A 20,206-nucleotide genomic window follows, 5' to 3' on the forward strand; every position below is an offset into this window, starting at 1 on the left:
GTCTTATTAAATACAGAATACAAAACGTACTCCATCAGGTATTCTAAGCTTCAGGTTTGTGCTAAATGAGAGACAGAGCACCATGAACTGACCGTGTGAGTTGTGTTCAGGGTAGTGCATGGTGAAGAGTAAGGTGAGGGAGGAACGGACCGTCTCCTTGCCACAGCGGCACAAGCTGCTGTTCTCAACTTCACATCCGAACAATTTTCCGACTGCAGAGTCACCAGAAGAACCCAGAGAACTGCAACAATTTCTAAGTGAGCTTCCGGAAAGTGAACTCTGCCAGGAATGCAGGTATGTGCTGCTGTTCTGACCTGCTGCTGGCTCCCCTGTAGGCCTGTGGGCCCTCCTGCTCCTGTGTCTCCTGATGGAGCTGAGTGAGGATGAAGCGGTTCCAGCTTTGGATTAAGCGACCCAGTCTGGCCTTCCCAGTTTGTTCGTCTGAATCTGCCAAAATCAGGCCCAGTGCCGACGCCTCAGGGATGGTACGGAAAGCACGGAGGAAATTACTAGCCTTGGAAAGAGGACACAGCATTGAATGTTCAGCTTTGATCTTTAATGTAGCAGTGAACAAATCTCTACATGATACAAATTAACTAGAAATGGCAAAGCAAATATAATCTAATACACCAGTATTGGACAGACTTTATTACAACTAAATCTTCACCTTTACAGCCAGTGTTCTTTAGACAATTCAGAAGATGGAGAAATGAACATTTCCAAGTCACTGACTATGTCTTAGACTTCATTTACATCAAACATTAAGAAATAGAAACAGTATGGCACTGTATGGTAAATCTGTCTGGAGCAGGTAGCTCTCCAAAACTGAGTGACCATGTAAGAAGGAGACTAGTGAAGGAAGTCACCAAAACACACATAAAAACTCTGAAGGACCTACAGGCATCTATGGATGTGATTAGACAGACTACTCATTGTGCAACTATTTGTTTATTTATATAGCTTTGTTTCAGTGGATTCAGTGTGATTCGAAAAGGCAGCGCTTTAGAAATTTAGATATAAGTTTGAGTTTACAATGCTTTTATATATTGTTGCAAACATGGTAATGTGTAAAGCATACAACGCACAGACACACACACATATAAATGTAAAATTTAAACATAATATTCATCTGTCGTTTTGTCATCTTTATTTTTTACTTTTAATTCCTGTATCTTGACTAAAGCAATTTGATTCATCAGTGGTTTCAGATCAAGTCTGGGAGTATGTGCCATATATGTATATATATAAAATGCAGCAACTGGCTTGGCCTTACATTAGACTTTGTTCTGGAATCCTGGATGCTGAATAATGGGCAGTACCAGCACAGAGCAGATGAAAGGGTATTTTTTTACCCCCCTTTCTTTTTTAAATCTCTTAGCGCTGCCACAGGTATTAAACTCTTAGCATTCACCCAAAAGTTAAATACCTGACACGGATCTCCTCGTGACAAATCCAACATGTGGAAAAGGAACCCGAGCTCACAGGCCAAACAAAACTCCTTCTGGCACAAATGATTCTGGACAAGGCAGCGGATCGGTTCCAGGAAATATAACACCTAACAGATACATAAACAAGAGCAGAACAATTCTTCATGAGTAAACAAAAGCACTTTATTCTCTTAGAAATGATGTTCCACAAAATTAGTTTTGTTTTTTTTTCTTGCCTGGATCATGCAGTTACAGTAAGCATTGGGGATGTGAGGCTCCAGGCCGGCAAACAAAGTTTTGTTGTAATGTTTGAAGTCAAAGTCCTCAAGTCCAAGTTTAGAGTATTTAATTGTGACCTGATACAGCAGAAAGACATATCATCACACAACACCACAATCAAAACCTTTTCTACAAATTATTTGAGATGGAAATCAACCCTCAATATAATTAAATGAAAATCACAAATAGTGTCAAACCCAAACCTTTCTGTACTTTTTGGGCACCATGTAGAGGTGTGGCTCCTCATTGCGTCCGACTGGTGATTCAGGCACCTGGTTGAAATTATCATAATCGATTTCCACCTCTTTAATCTTATACGAAACCTTAAGTGGAGAAAACAGAACATTAATATTCAATCTTTGGATAAGAAAGTAATGTGAACAAAGTAAAAATACATTTTCTAAATTCCAAAGAAATGCAACAACCGACACACATACACACTACAGTTACTCAAATCCAGCTTGCAGAAATCTGTTCATGTGACTTTTTTATTTAAGAAATAAGGCCTCTTCAAGTGAACAAAAATCTACACTGTGATGCTTTGACATGCCTGGTTACGAGGGCGTGTACGAGGATTAGCTGCATAACCAATGAATCCGACGGTCTTCATTGTGCGCAAGATTTCAGGGTCCACAGGAGGAGCTCGTCTGTCGGAAAACAGCACCAAAACAAACAAAGTAACATGTTTAAAAAAAAAAAAAAAGACATGAGCCATATTCCAAGTGAAAAATCACACCAGACCAGCCGATGCTGAGGCGTTAATGCTGCCTTAACACCGCAATCTGACCTGATCACTTGTAGTTCTTAGAGCTTGACTGATGGTAATAACTCACGTTAACAGTGACTGTGTTACCTGGGGCTGGGCGTGACCAGCGCAGCGGGCCAGTCTGACAGCAGCGGCTCTGTGCTGGTCAGCGGCATGGGCACAAGGGACAATGGGAGCAGTTCATGGTTCCAGTCCAACTGAGGCAGCGTGTCAACGAGGCAGGGCAGGGCAAACTCTGTCTCCCGAGAGTAGTCGTTGAATGACACCTCTGGAGCATCGGACCACAGGTGTACGCACCCCCCAGAGTCCCCAAAGGCCAACGCTTGTTTGCTGGCCGATACGTCAAAACTCATAAGCAGCTGACCCACAGTGTTGACATGAAAAATATCTGCCACATTTGCAAGACCGGTGGGCTCACAGAACTGGCACTGACCTAGTGAACACAACAGGAGGGCAATTATTACAAAGGTACACACATTTTTAGAAATACTTCCACTCTAATTTATACAATAGGGCTGAAAGAATAACCAAACTGGACATTATGTGGTCATCACGTCGGCAGTAATGACACCCGGTTACACCAATCGGAGGTCACTAAAATTAACACTGAATCGGTGTGTAACTTTGCAAAAACAATGTCGGACTCTGTAGTTTTCACTGGGCCCCTCCCCAATCGGACCGGGAGTGACATGTTTAGCCGCATGTTCTCCTTGAATTGCTGGCTGTCTGAGTGGTGTCCAAAAAATGAGGTGGGCTTCATAGATAATTGGCAAAGCTTCTGGGGAAAACCTGGTCTTGTTAGGAGAGATGGCATCCATCCCACTTTGGATGGAGCAGCTCTCATTTCTAGAAATATGGCCAATATTCTTAAATCCTCCAAACCGTGACTATCCAGGGTTGGGACCAGGAAGCAGAGTTGTAGTCTTACACACCTCTCTGCAGCTTCTCTCCCCCTGCCATCCCCTCATTACCCCATCCCTGTAGAGACGGTGCCTGCTCCCAGACCACCAACAACCAGCAAAAATCTATTTAAGCATAAAAATTCAAAAAGAAAAAATAATATAGCACCTTCAACTGCACCACAGACTAAAACAGTTAAATGTGGTCTATTAACATTAGGTCTCTCTCTTCTAAGTCCCTGTTGGTAAATGATATAATAATTGATCAACATATTGATTTATTCTGCCTTACAGAAACCTGGTTACAGGAGGATGAATATGTTAGTTTAAATGAGTCAACACCCCCGAGTCACACTAACTGTCAGAATGCTCGTAGCACGGGCCGAGGCGGAGGATTAGCAGCAATCTTCCATTCCAGCTTATTAATTAATCAAAAACCCAGACAGAGCTTTAATTCATTTGAAAGCTTGACTCTTAGTCTTGTCCATCCAAATTGGAAGTCCCAAAAACCAGTTTTATTTGTTATTATCTATCGTCCACCTGGTCGTTACTGTGAGTTTCTATGTGAATTTTCAGACCTTTTGTCTGACTTAGTGCTTAGCTCAGATAAGATAATTATAGTGGGCGATTTTAACATCCACACAGATGCTGAGAATGACAGCCTCAACACTGCATTTAATCTATTATTAGACTCAATTGGCTTTGCTCAAAATGTAAATGAGTCCACCCACCACTTTAATCATATCTTAGATCTTGTTCTGACTTATGGTATGGAAACAGAAGACTTAACAGTATTCCCTGAAAACTCCCTTCTGTCTGATCATTTCTTAATAACATTTACATTTACTCTGATGGACTACCCAGCAGTGGGGAATAAGTTTCATTACACTAGAAGTCTTTCAGAAAGCACTGTAACTAGGTTTAAGGATATGATTCCTTCTTTATGTTCTCTAATGCCATATACCAACACAGTGCAGAGTAGCTACCTAAACTCTGTAAGTGAGATAGAGTATCTTGTCAATAGTTTTACATCCTCATTGAAGACAACTTTGGATGCTGTAGCTCCTCTGAAAAAGAGAGCTTTAAATCAGAAGTGCCTGACTCCGTGGTATAACTCACAAACTCATAGCTTAAAGCAGATAACCCGTAAGTTGGAGAGGAAATGGCGTCTCACTAATTTAGAAAATCTTCACTTAGCCTGGAAAAAGAGTCTGTTGCTCTATAAAAAAGCCCTCCGTAAAGCTAGGACATCTTTCTACTCATCACTAATTGAAGAAAATAAGAACAACCCCAGGTTTCTTCTCAGCATTGTAGCCAGGCTGACAAAGAGTCAGAGCTCTATTGAGCTGAGTATTCCATTAACTTTAACTAGTAATGACTTCATGACTTTCTTTGCTAACAAAATTTTAACTATTAGAGAAAAAATTACTCATAACCATCCCAAAGACGTATCGTTATCTTTGACTGCTTTCAGTGATGCCGGTATTTGGTTAGACTCTTTCTCTCCGATTGTTCTGTCTGAGTCATTTTCATTAGTTACTTCATCCAAACCATCAACATGTCTATTAGACCCCATTCCTACCAGGCTGCTCAAGGAAGCCCTACCATTATTTAATGCTTCGATCTTAAATATGATCAATCTATCTTTGTTAGTTGGCTATGTACCACAGGCTTTTAAGGTGGCAGTAATTAAACCATTACTTAAAAAGCCATCACTTGACCCAGCTATCTTAGCTAATTATAGGCCAATCTCCAACCTTCCTTTTCTCTCAAAAAGGAATGCAGAGGAATGGTCTATTTGAAGAGTTTCAGTCAGGTTTTAGAATTCATCATAGTACAGAAACAGCATTAGTGAAGGTTACAAATGATCTTCTTATGGCCTCGGACAGTGGACTCATCTCTGTGCTTGTTCTGTTAGACCTCAGTGCTGCTTTTGATACTGTTGACCATAAAATTTTATTACAGAGATTAGAGCATGCCATAGGTATTAAAGGCACTGCGCTGCAGTGGTTTGAATCATATTTGTCTAATAGATTACAATTTGTTCATGTAAATGGGGAATCTTCTTCACAGACTAAAGTTAATTATGGAGTTCCACAAGGTTCTGTGCTAGGACCAATTTTATTCACTTTATATATGCTTCCCTTAGGCAGTATTATTAGACGGTATTGCTTAAATTTTCATTGTTACGCAGATGATACCCAGCTTTATCTATCCATGAAGCCAGAGGACACACACCAATTAGCTAAACTGCAGGATTGTCTTACAGACATAAAGACATGGATGACCTCTAATTTCCTGCTTTTAAACTCAGATAAAACTGAAGTTATTGTACTTGGCCCCACAAATCTTAGAAACATGGTGTCTAACCAGATCCTTACTCTGGATGGCATTACCCTGACCTCTAGTAATACTGTGAGAAATCTTGGAGTCATTTTTGATCAGGATATGTCATTCAAAGCACATATTAAACAAATATGTAGGACTGCTTTTTTGCATTTACGCAATATCTCTAAAATTAGAAAGGTCTTGTCTCAGAGTGATGCTGAAAAACTAATTAATGCATTTATTTCCTCTAGGCTGGACTATTGTAATTCATTATTATCAGGTTGTCCTAAAAGTTCCCTAAAAAGCCTTCAGTTAATTCAAAATGCTGCAGCTAGAGTACTAACGGGGACTAGAAGGAGAGAGCATATCTCACCCATATTGGCCTCTCTTCATTGGCTTCCTGTTAATTCTAGAATATAATTTAAAATTCTTCTTCTTACTTATAAGGTTTTGAATAATCAGGTCCCATCTTATCTTAGGGACCTCGTAGTACCATATCACCCCAATAGAGTGCTTCGCTCTCAGACTGCAGGCTTACTTGTAGTTCCTAGGGTTTGTAAGAGTAGAATGGGAGGCAGAGCCTTCAGCTTTCAGGCTCCTCTCCTGTGGAACCAGCTCCCAATTCAGATCAGGGAGACAGACACCCTCTCTACTTTTAAGATTAGGCTTAAAACTTTCCTTTTTGCTAAAGCTTATAGTTAGGGCTGGATCAGGTGACCCTGAACCATCCCTTAGTTATGCTGCTATAGACGTAGACTGCTGGGGGGTTCCCATGATGCACTGTTTCTTTCTCTTTTTGCTCTGTATGCACCACTCTGCATTTAATCATTAGTGAACGATCTCTGCTCCCCTCCACAGCATGTCTTTTTCCTGGTTCTCTCCCTCAGCCCCAACCAGTCCCAGCAGAAGACTGCCCCTCCCTGAGCCTGGTTCTGCTGGAGGTTTCATCCTGTGAAAAGGAAGTTTTTCCTTCCCACTGTAGCCAAGTGCTTGCTCACAGGGGGTCGTTTTGACCGTTGGGGTTTTACATAATTATTGTATGGCCTTGCCTTACAATATGAAGCGCCTTGGGGCAACTGTTTGTTGTGATTTGGCGCTATATAAAAAAAAAATTGATTGATTGATTGATCAAAAAAATCTTACAAAATGTTACATTTTCTTTACAAACCATGCTGAAGTTTTATCCATTTAAGGATCAACCAAAACATATTACTCAATTTGACAAAATAACAGATGTTGTAATTTGGTGTTGTATAAATTGTCTCAAAAATCTGACACACAGGCATTACCCACATACACTGCTAGTGTCAGATATTTTTGCATTTTGCAGAAAGACTACATCGCAAAAAAATGAAGAATGGTGGCAGTTTTTTTCCATCTTTCCATATTTGAGTGATACATGAGACTGAAAGACTTTGTCTGTTCAGAAAAGTATCTGTGTCACCTTCACAGAGCAAATACAGACAACATGCATGGCGATGAATCTACATTCATCTCAGCATACCTGTCTGTGAGATGATGGCCAGGCGTGACGTGTAGGTGGGAATGAAGCGCAAGAAGAGTGGATCCACGTGCACTTGGAGTGGTGTTACGGCTCGCATCATTCGCAAGTCATACACCATGAGAAATCGGTCACACGCCAACCCGTTCAGTGCTCGGCTGGAGAACCCACAAGCAGCCAGAAGGTTGCCATGAACATCGAAGTCAGAGAGACTTCCAGAGAAGGCATCAAACTCATGTTCCATCTTGAAAGAACGCAAGTCACGGAGGGTTACCTGATTGGAAGAGATGGGAAACATGAAAAGAATGGCTTGTTCTACACCAGAAATCATTCTTCAAATCATGACTTGGTCAAGTCAACCTTACTAACCTTGCCAGACGTGTGTCCACAGAAGAAGAAACGACCGGTTTGACGAATTATTGCCACTCCAGGTACTTCAACAGCAAACTGTCAAATATACGCAACAAGCGAAAGTCAAGTGACTCTGAAGTAAGACGGAATTGAATATAGCTGGAAAATAAATGCTACATGAAAGTGTTTAACACATATTAAGTCATGTTAGTCACAATGCCTGACCTTCTGAGTTTCCTGAACAGACGGCAAATCGACTTCAACCACATAGTTCTGTAATCCACCCATGAGCAAGGTGTTGTTATCAGTCATGAGCAGACTGTGCATATCAGCTCCTTTCTCCATCCTGGAATGCAAACATGCTTTATTAAAGCTCAACTGAAATAAATTAAATCAGTAAGAGACTCCATCATTTTCCAGACACCAGTTAGTCTGAGTACAAGGACACTTATCTCAATCAATACTTTGTAAACTCACGGATAATCAAACATGACAAGACCCCCACGAGTGAAACATTTGAGGTTGGACTTAGAGAGGAACAGCACACCCGTCTCCAAACTTTGAATGTGGCGGATGTCATCAGATGTGTGCACTTGAAAAGAAGAATAGCGGCCCATTGTAGATCCAAAAAAGGAAGAAACGTGACCCTGAAGACAATAGTTTGACAGACCAGTATAGCCTAACAGTACTGCTGCATCAGAAACTAATCATCATAAATCAAAGCTCTCACCCTATGATTTCCCATCCAGAGCATTTCCTCCTGGAGATCAAAATGCGTTGCAGTAACTGGAACGCCAACTTCGGCAACTACGCTGTGTAGCTCTGAAAACATCCCCTCCATTAGGTGCACAGACTCCGAGACTGTCATTGTCAACCCTTCCGCATCAAGCTCCACACCTTGCAGTAAGGTGGGGTTAAGGTGGGGGTCCATAGAGGGCTCCATCCCTGTGTCCATGGTCCCATGAAGGCTTGCTGAGTACTCACCCAAACCCGGGTCAAGACCTTCAAAGTTCATCATGGGTTTTGCGCAAATTAACCTGGAGACAAAGGAAAACAGTAACTTCAGTAAAGGGGAAAAACAACCCCAGAATATCCTACAAATCCATATTTCTCACTGCATTTAGCAATGTTTGTTCAAAGAGCATTTTTTGACACCACATTGTTGTGTATTTACACTTCATCATTTACAGCTGGTTATCCAGGCCTTAAAACTAAACCATTACTTACCGAATCAAGCAACACAATTTGATTTAAAAACAAAAATCTTAGAACCAGAGATGGGTAAACACAACTTTAGTGAGTAAAAGTCCTACCACATATTTGTTCCATTCACTTACTAAACCATCTGATTCTAATTAGTTCATTTCTTTGAGCAGGCAGATGAGTTAATCATTGAAATTACTTGTTTCAGGTGCACGGGTAGAAAAAACAAATACATGGTAGGGAGCACTTATTCACTGAAGCTGGGGTTACCCAACTTTGCCAAGAACCATAAAGTCTACTATATACTCCTTTGGCTGTTGAGTCTAAGGTTTTTCAAATATAAAGGCTTTCTTTATTTCCCAACCCCCTTCACACTCTGAGAACCAAGTACCTCACCACGTATGACACCATATTTTTGGTTGTCTTTCCTACTCTGAGATTTCTAAACCATGTCAAGTTAGGTCAGGGAGCATGTGCTAGTGCTGCGTGTCAACGCATCACACTATGGAACTGCCTTGGGTTATGGATGGCAACCACCCAGTCCATCTCCACCTATTCAAAGTAGTCATCTAGCTGCCACAGCTCTATAAAACCAAAATCACATCAAATATACTTTACTGTCCCAGAAGGGAGCTTTCTCTTGGGCAAGAGTACTACAGCATCTGCAAAACAACATACATAGTCTTATGTATGATATATTTGTATTATACTATGCATTTATACGCTATCAGCTTAAAATTGCATTTTGTTTTTCCATTTACTTTGTCAAACACCTTATTGTTATTATTATTATTATTATTACTATTATCATTAAAAACGTATTTTGAACATTTGTTCATATGATTATATTGAGCTTTAAAAAGCTAGTCATTTAGTAAAACTATCTTCACAATGGCAAATGCTATTTCGCGATCGACCTGTACGAGGCGCTATATCTCATGTTACACTCCTGCTAAACTAGCAGGTTTACTTTACAACAAACACACAGGTATGCACTATGCAGGTTGCTTTGTGAAAAAGTGAGTAAGTGTGTGTGTTTTTTCTTCTTTTTTTTTACTGGCATTAGTCGACGGAATATTGTCTGGCTAGTTAACGTAGTTCACAGCGAAGCTAACATTAGCGAGCTTGTTTAACGCTAGCAACTTGATACACCATTCACTAACTGAATCGGCAACACTGCAGCCCAAATATCTGTACGAACAAAAAAACTTAAGTTTACATTTGCAGTGTAAAGTGCATACCTACGTTTTGGCGAGATTTTATTTAACACGGGAATCCATATTCGTTTCATTCACAACAATAACAGAACGAAATAGTTCCGGAGCAAACGGGCGCGTTCAACAGCGACACTGTCACTGCAACGCACGTGATTGTGATTACAGACCCCCCTGTGGACAAGATCATTCAAAAACCACTGGATGGGGTTTCTTCAAACATGGTGGGAATGTTAGTTGGACAGATATATGGAGGTGATTAGATTTAGTTGGGTCAAAGTCAAAGAAAAAAATGGTCTGCAAAACACATTTTGTGTGTGTGTCTCAATAACCAAGAAGCTGAAATGGCTCAAACTTGGTGAGAATATTACTTGGACAAATATCGAGATGTCATTACATTTTGAAATAGTTTGGCAAAAGGTCATGGAAAATGTGGTGCCAAAAACACCTTTTTTGAATATAACCCTACGTGGTCCAGACTTGGTGAGAATATTATTTGGATAGATACCCAGAGGTAATTAGATTTTGCAGTAGTTTGATTAATCAGTCAATATCAAAGAAAATGTGGTCTGAAAAACATTATGAAGTTACACAGAAGTCATGAGATGAAATCTTACAGCGTCAAAAACACCATATTGTACATTTTTATTGTGGTGTGGAGAGCACACAGTACGTATCAGCCCTTCAGTGCCTTTCATTTGACCTGTGTTCAGCTCATCTGCACACACAGGGCTGACTTGTCAGTGAGTGGTGCAGCATTTTTTTTTCTAAAGTGACAGCAGTGTGGTGAACACTTCCTATCCATTTAAAGAAACACACAAAAATATTAATTTTTCTAAAACTTTTTTATATATACCCCTGTCACACTAGAGGCGGAATGTGCTGGAATGCCGTCAGGACGAAAATTCCATGTACATTCCGGAGTAGTCAAGGTGCATTCCAAAACCTCTGACTGCATTCTGAGTGCGTTCCAAACAGTTAGACCCACTCCTGTGGACAGCCCCTGGTGCAGTTGAAGTGAAAAAATATTGAACGGCATTTGAGGTGTACTTTAACTGCATTCCGACTGCATTCTAGGTATTCTTATGGCATCCAAACAGCATTCGAAACATTCTGATCACGTTTGAGGGAAAATCAAAATGGTCAGGCATGTCAGATCCTGCCAGCATGTCCCGAATGTGCCGGACTGCACTTCCAGTACATCTTGATTGGGGTGCGATGACTTACTTGTATATTAAGTACCTTTATTTATGTGTTGGTGGTGTCTGTGGATTCCTGCAAATGCGGACATGCACTCCATTCCAAAAACGGTACATGGAAAGCATACCGCACTCACCTCTCCGGCCGTACAGCGGGAATAACTGCTGCCATGTCAGGGCTCATAACACATGAACACAAAGTTCAGTGTCCATTATGTGTGCAAAAAAAAGATTGCCAGGACCCACAAGCGTACTCCATCATCCCTTGTTTATGTCATGTTTTGCTAATTTCCTGGAGAGAGAGTGAGAGAAAGAGAGTGCTGTGTCTTGCTTTTGTATCAAGACCTACCATTCTTCTTTTCTGGATTATGAAAGAAATCCATTTCATGAACTGAAACATGTAATCCAGGTTCTTCTGATTATTGGATTACTGAAATACATGGAAACAGAAGAGATCAGGTTATTACAGGTATCTGATTACTAACAGTTACCTGATTATTATGGACATGTACACGTGCTTATTAATTAATATTACATCTATGAATTATATAATGGCCTAATGTACAAACAGCAAATAAACACAACTAAGGCGTTGACCCATTTTATGTCACAGCCAGATCATAGAATGTCGGCGATTACTGATGGTTGCACCGGTAATAATGGATGAGCACATTAGTGATCTGATGGCCGTAATAATCTGATCTCTCTTCTTACTGCATTCTAACACCATTCCTGGTATTCCTACTGTGTTCCACCTACATTTGAACTGTGTTTGAAAGGTAATACACACGGAATGTGCAAGAATCATTTGAGGCGGGTTTGACCCACATTCCTTGTATTCAAACGGCATTCTTACACCGTTGTCAGAATATCTGTCCCTCCGGAATGTGCCTCAAATTTAGGATTTTTTTTCGCCTTCCCCCTGATTCTGCTTGATTCTTGCTCATTCCTACTAAGTATGATGGGGTCTTTATACCTCCGTCACACTAAAGCACGAATTAGCCCGAATGCCATATGAATAAGGATTCGAATGACAGTTGTGCAAATTCGAGCTGCACTTAAATGCCTCATAAGCATTCTTACAGCAATTGGCACATTCGTGCGGCCAGAGTACATGCACTCTACATTCGTGTTGTGCTCCTGTCATCATGGAAAGAAAAAATGTAAAATGAAAAAATAAATTAAGTGGTTATATTTATCCAGTGATTTGTACTATAAAGTTATTTTCCTTTTAACTTCACCAATTTTAGATTATTTTTTTATTCAAAATCGCTGAATTTTCACATTTGCTGTTCAAATACTGAGAAGAGACGTGGGGTGAGGCAGCAGCCAGCCATGCCTCACCTTGGATTGCGCAATCACTGGGCTAACTGCTGGAATGCTGTGCAGTGAGACTCTGTATGCGAGTCTCTATGTATGTTGCCCTGAAAATGCTGAAATGTGTTGGCTGTATGAACTTAAATTCCATAGTTTAGCTGATGTACATAATGTCCAGTGTTTTTTGTCAACAGCTGTATGTGTGTGTGTGTAACGTGTTTTGTGTACTGAGAGAAAATAAAACGGCTGCCAAAAGGCACTAGGTGAGGCAAGCAGTTCTCCTACCTCATGTTAGGGGGCACTAGTGATCCCAGGGATTTTCTTGCAGCAACTTCTCAGCTGCAGCATAAGTGAAACCAACCTACACTTTACAGTTAGCAAGTTAAGAGCCACGGTCCATTTAATACACATCATATCACAGTATCACATATCAAAGACCGACGTCGCAGCTATATTACCAAGCCATCACAGTATGAATAGAAAAAATAGTCACCTTTGGAACGGCTCCAGATGGACCCGCTCACTCTGTGGCCAGAGCCTCTCTTAACTGTTGTGGAGTGACATTTACTGATTACTATTTGCACAGTGGCTTCCGCTAGCCTCCGTCACGCAAACTTTCAATGGCTACCTGGACTTGGCCATTGGAAAGGTATCTCTTTGCAGTAAAGGTGTCAAACTTGCAGAGAGATTAACTTATCTCCACAGTGACATTCATGTCTATGTGTTCTCGGCCTTTGAGATCGAGAGATGCCTCCTAAAAGCTTTATGGAGTCATGAGATTGCTGTATAGAAGTGGTTGTCAATGTTTATGATTTTGCAAGAGAATAGTGTCTTTAGGGTCCTGGTGATTCCTGTCTTACTGTGTGGTTGTGATACCTGAACTTGAGCCAGTGACTTAAGGCGATGGCTAGATGTCTTTAGGTCTCTGTGGCACTGCTGGAATAACTGTGTCAAAGGAACAGTTACTTAAGGAAACTCAAACATGGATTTTTGCCAAACTTGCCATTTGAAAGAACATCAGAAACAACATTTGTGCCATGCAGTGCATGATCCAGCAAACACATGCCACAGTGTTGAAGATCCCAGCAACTAGAAAGCTCGAACAGGATGTTCACATTTCACCTGGCTGCAGCAGGTAAATGGCTGATTTTGAAGTTTGGGGATGGACCATTTGTCTACCTGGATTGTTGCCATGAAGGACCCAAGGTAATTCTGTAGTTTGATGGATGTGGCCACAAGTAGCACCAGCACATGATCTGACATCCTGTGTAGGCTCTCAGTTGTCCAGGTGGTTTCCATAGTAGAGAAGCTTGAATCCTCGACTGGACTGGGTTGCTTGACGCGAGGACGTTTCGCTTCAAATCTGGTAGTCTGACTTCAGAAGTCAGACTACCAGAGCAAGAATTTTAGCTGTGGAAGCTTCTGTGATTTGAAGCGAAATGTCCTCGCATCAAGCAACCCAGTCCAGTCGAAGATTCAAGCTTCTCTACTAAGTAATCCAAATGTATGTACATACATACATGTAATCCACATGTATTCTTTCAAAGTAATCCTATACGATGCTATGCCATGATCACTGCCATGATGCAGCTGCAGAGCTGGAGAACTAAAGATCATCCTGTGAAAATTCAACAAAGATAGCAGACATACAAGAAAAACAAATAGTCCTACTCGTAAGTAGTTCCCAATGAACTCGTAAAAACTCGTAAAAAGTCTTATGTGGCAAAAAAAAGAAATTTTCACGGCATACAGGTAAGATGGTGGCAGCGTAGTACATACTACAGTAACTGTTGGGCAGTACTCAGTTCCAAACTGATGTTCGCACAAACAAATATTTGGAAGCAGGGCATGTGTGAGCGAGCAACTGCTGTTTTCACATGCAGTGCATCCGGAAAGTACGAGGTCTATTAGAAAAGTATCCGACCTTATTATTTTTTTCAAAAACCATATGGATTTGATTCATATGTTTTTACGTCAGCCAAGCTTGAACCTTCGTGCGCATGCGTGAGTTTTTCCACGCCTGTCGGTTGCGTCATTCGCCTGTGAGCACGCCTTGTGGGAGGAGTGGTCCAGCCCCCTCGTCAGATTTTCATTGTCAGGAAATGGCGGAATGATTTGGAGTTTTTTTCCATCAGAATTTTTTTAGAAACTGTTAGAGACAAGCAGCTGGAAACCATTAGAAAAATTTATCTGGCTTTCGGTGAAAATTTTACGGGCTTCACAGAGAATAAGGACTGTTACTACAGCTTTAAGGACACCCCACAATGGCGCATGGCGTGCCGCACTCCGAGCCACCATCGAGAGGCAGAAACCACCACATCATTTCTAAACGGATGGCTGTGTGGAGCCGGGACCGTCGTGAGCAATTTCTCTGGTTATCACAAGACCTGGACATCAGCCATTTTCCAGCAGATTTCACTTTTAACAAGAGATTTTGTCATGGAAAGCCGCGCGGAGGCTTCGCGCGTCAGGACCGATTCGCTGATTGAGCGAGACAAAGGAACACCTCCGTTTCAGAGTGCCAGGGGACAAGTTGGGACATGCCTATCTCGGCTTTCAATGCTTACCAGCCCAGTGAGTATAAGAGAAATTGTGGAGAGCTGGGCATGTTCCAACTTGTCCTTTAACACTCCGAAACGGAGGTGTTCCTTTGTCTCGCTCGATCAGCGAATCGGTCCTGACACGCGAAGCCTCCGCGCAGCTTTCCATGACAAAATCTCTTGTTAAAAGTGAAATCTGTCGGAAAATGGCTGATGTCCAGCTCTTGTGATAACCAGAGAAATTGCTCACGATGGTCCCAGCTCCACACAGCCATCTGTTTAGAAATGGTGGTGTTTTCTGCCTCTCAATGGCGGCTCGGAGCGCGGCGCGCCGTGCGCCATTGTGGGGCGTCCTTAAAGCTGTAGTAACAGTCCGTATTCTCTGTGAAGCCCTAAAATTTTCACCGAAAGCAAGATAAATTTTTCGAATGATTTCCAGCTGCTTGTCTCTAACAGTTTCTGAAAAAAATCTGATGGAAAAAAAGCCCAAATCATTCCGCCATTTCCTGACAATGAAAATCCGACGAGGGGGCTGGACCACTCCTCCCACAAGGCGTGCTCACAGGTGAATGACGCAACCGACAGGCATGGAAAAACTCAAGCATGCGCACGAAGGTACAAGCTTGGCTGACGTAAAAACATATGAATCAATTCCATATGGTTTTTGAAAAAAATAATAAGGTCAGATACTTTTGTAATAGACCTCGTATTCACAGTGCCTCACTTGTTCCACATTTTGTTATGTTAAAGCGTTATTCCAAAATGGATGAAATTCTTTTTTTTTTTTCCCTTCAAAATTCTGCACACAATACCCCATAATGACAATGACAAGTATTTTTTTTTTGAGATTTTTGCAAATGTATTAAACATTTTTAAAAAGTAAGAAATCAGTTCATTGCTCTTATAGTTATTTTTTCCTCCAAAGGTTTGACATGTTTTATTGTTCCTCAGGACACTCCTGCCTATGATGATAAGCATCCAGCTCTTCAGCCCCGGCAAGAGGATCTGCTGTGCCACTACACCATGGGCCGACTCTCCTACTCCATCCTCGCTGCTCGCATCTTTGCTGTTGGCGATTCAATGGGCCACATGGAAAGCTCAGCTCTTAAATGCAAGTAGAGCTTTGAATGCTTTGGTGCTTGTGCTACACAGCAGCATCCTCTATTCCAGGGGTGCCTAAGTTTGGTCCTCGAGCTCTACCTTAGTTGTCTCCTTGTTCCAAAAGCCTGCTAATGAGTCTTACATTGGATTCAGGTGTGTTGGAACAGGGAGACAATAAAGAGTGTCAGACAGGTAGATCTTGAGGACCGAACTTGGGCACCCCTGCTCTATTCGATCTCATTGGTCAAATTCTGTACAGCCTGGAGGGGTTGTCAGAAAGGAGCAATAATGGAAAACAATGTTTCCAATCTTGTTTTTACCATGTAAACATGGAAGGAATCATATTTTAACATTATACCAACTATAAAATGAATAGGGGGGTGTGTGTGTGTGTGTGTGTGTGTGTGTGTGTGTGTGTGTGTGTGTGTGTGTGTGTGTGTGTGTGTGTGTGTGTGTGTGTGTGTGTGTGTGTGTGTGTGTGTGTGTGTGTGTGTGTCCACATCCTTATCCTAATAAAACACTTAACAAGTCTGTTGTCATACTGAGTTTAATTAATGTAATTAATATCCTTGATTTTAATCGTGATGGTCCCATGTAAATCAATAATATGTGGCGTAACAGAAACTGTATTGTATTTTGATGACTCACGGACGGAAATACGTCATTATCTTCCTCTTTCATTTTCTTTAAGTTCAGTTTAGATGCAAAGCTTTTTCTCTGGAAGGACACAGGGGCACAAGTGGGAAGTTTGCACGAGCTGTGCAGAGAGAATGTCTCCAGTGTCAAGCCTCATCTCACTTCCTCGGCATGCAGATGTGAAACTTGTTTTATGTGCATTTGTCTTTCATCTCCTCTGCACACATTCTTCACATAGCTGCGGCGTTTTGAGTTTGGAACGCAGCCCGTATATCACCTGTGACGTTCGGAGCTCACACAAGGAAACCCCAGTGCTGTAATTAATACCTATTTTTAATCTGGTGACTAAAAATAAATAAATAAATAAAATGCGTTCATTGAAAATTTCGCCAAATAATCTCCCAGATGATAAAACCCAGCCTTCCCACCTGCGCGTGACGTCACTTATGCTAATGGATATTCAAAATGAACTCACCTGAGGATGCCCAGGAAAACCCTTCAGTGACTCACTGCTCCGTCCATCCGCGTATAAAAATCTGTCCGGCTGATCAGCGCACACAGGGATCATCGACGAGCACCACTGCAAGACACAGCTCAGACTTTCGACAAGAAAAGTCACCATGGACCGAGGCTCCGCGCTGCTCGCTGCTCTCTTCTTCTGGCTTTCCGCCGCCGCGTCCTGCGCTCCGGCCGCGCTCAGCCCGGACCCGTGCGCGGTGGCGCGCAGCAGCTCTCTGGAGCTCAATCAGATCGCCAAACGAGTGTCACAAGAGGTGAGTCATTTGAAACTTTTTTCTTTTTTAATAGCTGCAAAAAAAGAAGAAGTTTTTCTTAATTTCAAAGATTTTTATTTGCAGCATCACTGCAGAATTGTTGAGTTCATTCAATGCTCATTTTACAGGACATTTAACACTGCAGCGCCTTTTTTGTTCTACACTGTAAAAAGTATGTGAATTAACTGTGAAATCACGGCATAAAAAATGTAGAAAGAAAAAGAATGGAGTATAGTGTTTAATTCCCAGCAGTTATTTGTAAAATGTGGAATGAAACAGAACTGCGAATTTAACATTACAAATATGTTAAAATAATCGTATAACATTGTAGAATTTACAAATGACTAGTTTAAACACAAAAACCGTAATACAAAAAACTTCAATACAGTTGAATTTTACTGATGAGAATTTTCACAAATACCATAAAATACTGAGTGTTTGAAAAAGAGGTGATGTGTCTGTTTAACCTACATTCATTTTGAGGATAATTAAACATAAGGTTTTTCAGAAATTTTCTATTCTAAATAGGCAATAAAATTACAACAGGTTTTCACTGTGAAATATTTTATGTAAAACCATTTACATATTCACTAATTTTTATGGAATTCTGGTAGCCACAGCTGCCAGAATTTTTCCTTAAAAAGAAGCGAAATTTTTTACAGTGTATTATATAAACAAATGAAATACAATAAGACATATGTGTTTCAAATGATTTTTAGGTACGAAATGGGTCCAACAGTGTGTCAGAGTTCAATACACATGTTGCTTGGATGGAGCCCAAAGACATGTGTGATCCAGGAAGTCTCAAGCATAAACCAGGGGTGAGCTGCTTTGTTTTTTTTGTTTTTTTTTTCTTTTTCATTTTTTAAGAATTTTTGGTGCTCCAATGTCAACTAATCTAAACCTGTATTATTTTGTGTCTAATTATCTTTACACAACAACATTACTATTATTGCGATTGAATGGTTACAGTTTATCACTCTATTATATTTTTAAATTTTGTTTATATGCTTTTATTTTGCTACCTGCTGTCATTGACAACCACATTGGAAATAAGTGTTTTTACAGTTTAATGTGTTAATTATGCTTGTTGTTATACAGGTATACCATACCAGGAAAACAATAAAATACAAATACTGTCATTTTATAATTGCCCAGGTCTCCCTTGCAAAACAGATCTCAGTCTCAGTGGGACTAACCTGGTTAAACAAAGGTTGAATTCAAAATGTAAAATTTTGTGGATATCAGTGACAATGTTTTGAAATAAAGTAAAGTGCTTCTTACAAAAACATGAGAAACAGAGCACAAATACCTCATGCACAATCCTCAGTTTTTGAACTGGAATAACAAGATTATAACTGATCGCTGTGGGAGTGTAGTGACCTGGATCTGTACAAACCGTCATTTGATGGTTATCTGTCATGTGATATGACTGACAGGTCATATTAGATGATCACTATTGAAATACAGTAAAACTCGCCTAAACCATCATTGTATGAACCTGATAGTTGCAGTCACCAGACAAAAGAAAAAGTCCTAGTGCTTTTGTATGGTTTTCCATGTAATAAACATCGTATATACCGGATTTTGTATAACGGATTTTTGCTCATATGGGAAACAATTTCACACCCCATCACAATGTATTCCTATTAAAAACCCCTTACATATACTGGACAGAGCCGTCTGGTTGTGCCCAGTCTACGACATGAAGTTCAGCACTGACACTCGCCGATTTGAAGAAAGTGGGTCCCGTATTTCCTTGATTAAAAACCCAGGCATTTGTTTTTTCAAACCATGCTCAGATCCGGCACCTAAACGAGCAGGCCTTTATTCAATGCCAGTGATTATTAACAAAATACTCCTTGTTGCCTGCACTGTTATATGGTGTTAAGTTTCTCACATATCCCTCAGTGTGACAAACCAAACTACTTTAGATCAGAGCTCTCTGCATGGCAGCGAACCCTCCCCACAGCCTAATGTGGACCTGCTAAACGATGGAGACAGCAAGGGCTGTGATTAGTCACTTTTGTGTTTTCACTCCTTCCTCTCCTATAATATTTTAATAGTTTTTGCAGTGCGCCCGCTAATTACATTTCAATCATGGATCAAATACATTTGGCAGAAAAGTCTGCAAATATGACCAACTTCACAACACAGAGTCACAAAATGATGCTCAAATAACCTGGAATTCATAGAGGGAAATTACACGTACCGTACTGTTGGTTTGGAGGTTGATGTTTGTGTAAAGAAGTGGAGCTTGCTGAAGGACAAATTAATGCAGAAAAACCCACGGTTCCTGTGGCAAATTGCATAAAGACGTGACGAAAAACTTTAAAAGGGTCAATGTGCACGTCAACGTCATTGCATGGCCATGGAGTTACGGAGCTGAAGAAGCATAAATCAGACTTTAGGATTTTAAGGTACCGCACCATAACTGACTTAGAAAAAAGTGTGACCAAATGTAATCCTTTTAATGCACATAATGCCCGGCACTTATTTAAGGCAGACGAAGTTTTGACATGGTCATTAAATGAGACAGGCCCCTATTCAAGGTCAGGTGTTTAATCAAGGAAATACTAAGCCTCAGTGTTGCTGGGGATTCCCTATAAATCATTTGATGCACTCAACAAAAATATAAACGCAACACTTTTGGTTTTGCTCCCATTTTGTAT

At 40.8% G+C, this 20,206-nt stretch overlaps 1 protein-coding gene across 4 annotated transcripts in view; it reads right to left on the reverse strand.

Moving 5' to 3' along the window:
• Positions 1-20,206, reverse strand: part of pan2 (poly(A) specific ribonuclease subunit PAN2) — a 65,011-nt gene that overhangs the window by 12,822 nt on the left and 31,983 nt on the right. For 2 of the 4 annotated variants that reach the window (XM_034173053.1, XM_034173055.1), the window contains 12 exons: positions 8,282-8,588; positions 8,029-8,198; positions 7,777-7,897; positions 7,570-7,647; positions 7,204-7,474; positions 2,560-2,905; positions 2,257-2,353; positions 1,910-2,029; positions 1,664-1,783; positions 1,427-1,555; positions 315-514; positions 93-241 (listed from right to left, as the gene is read on the reverse strand). In XM_034173053.1, the coding sequence (XP_034028944.1) occupies positions 93-241; positions 315-514; positions 1,427-1,555; positions 1,664-1,783; positions 1,910-2,029; positions 2,257-2,353; positions 2,560-2,905; positions 7,204-7,474; positions 7,570-7,647; positions 7,777-7,897; positions 8,029-8,198; positions 8,282-8,569 (2,089 nt within the window). In that variant the 5' untranslated portion in view covers positions 8,570-8,588. Of the gene's footprint in view, positions 1-92; positions 242-314; positions 515-1,426; positions 1,556-1,663; positions 1,784-1,909; positions 2,030-2,256; positions 2,354-2,559; positions 2,906-7,203; positions 7,475-7,569; positions 7,648-7,776; positions 7,898-8,028; positions 8,199-8,281; positions 8,589-9,999; positions 10,091-17,236; positions 17,416-20,206 lie in introns of those variants that run through there. The other 2 variants (XM_034173056.1, XM_034173054.1) reach the window with 2 other exon arrangements.

This window comes from Thalassophryne amazonica, chromosome 6 (assembly GCF_902500255.1).
Source record: "Thalassophryne amazonica chromosome 6, fThaAma1.1, whole genome shotgun sequence".
Classification (NCBI taxonomy): domain Eukaryota; kingdom Metazoa; phylum Chordata; class Actinopteri; order Batrachoidiformes; family Batrachoididae; genus Thalassophryne; species Thalassophryne amazonica.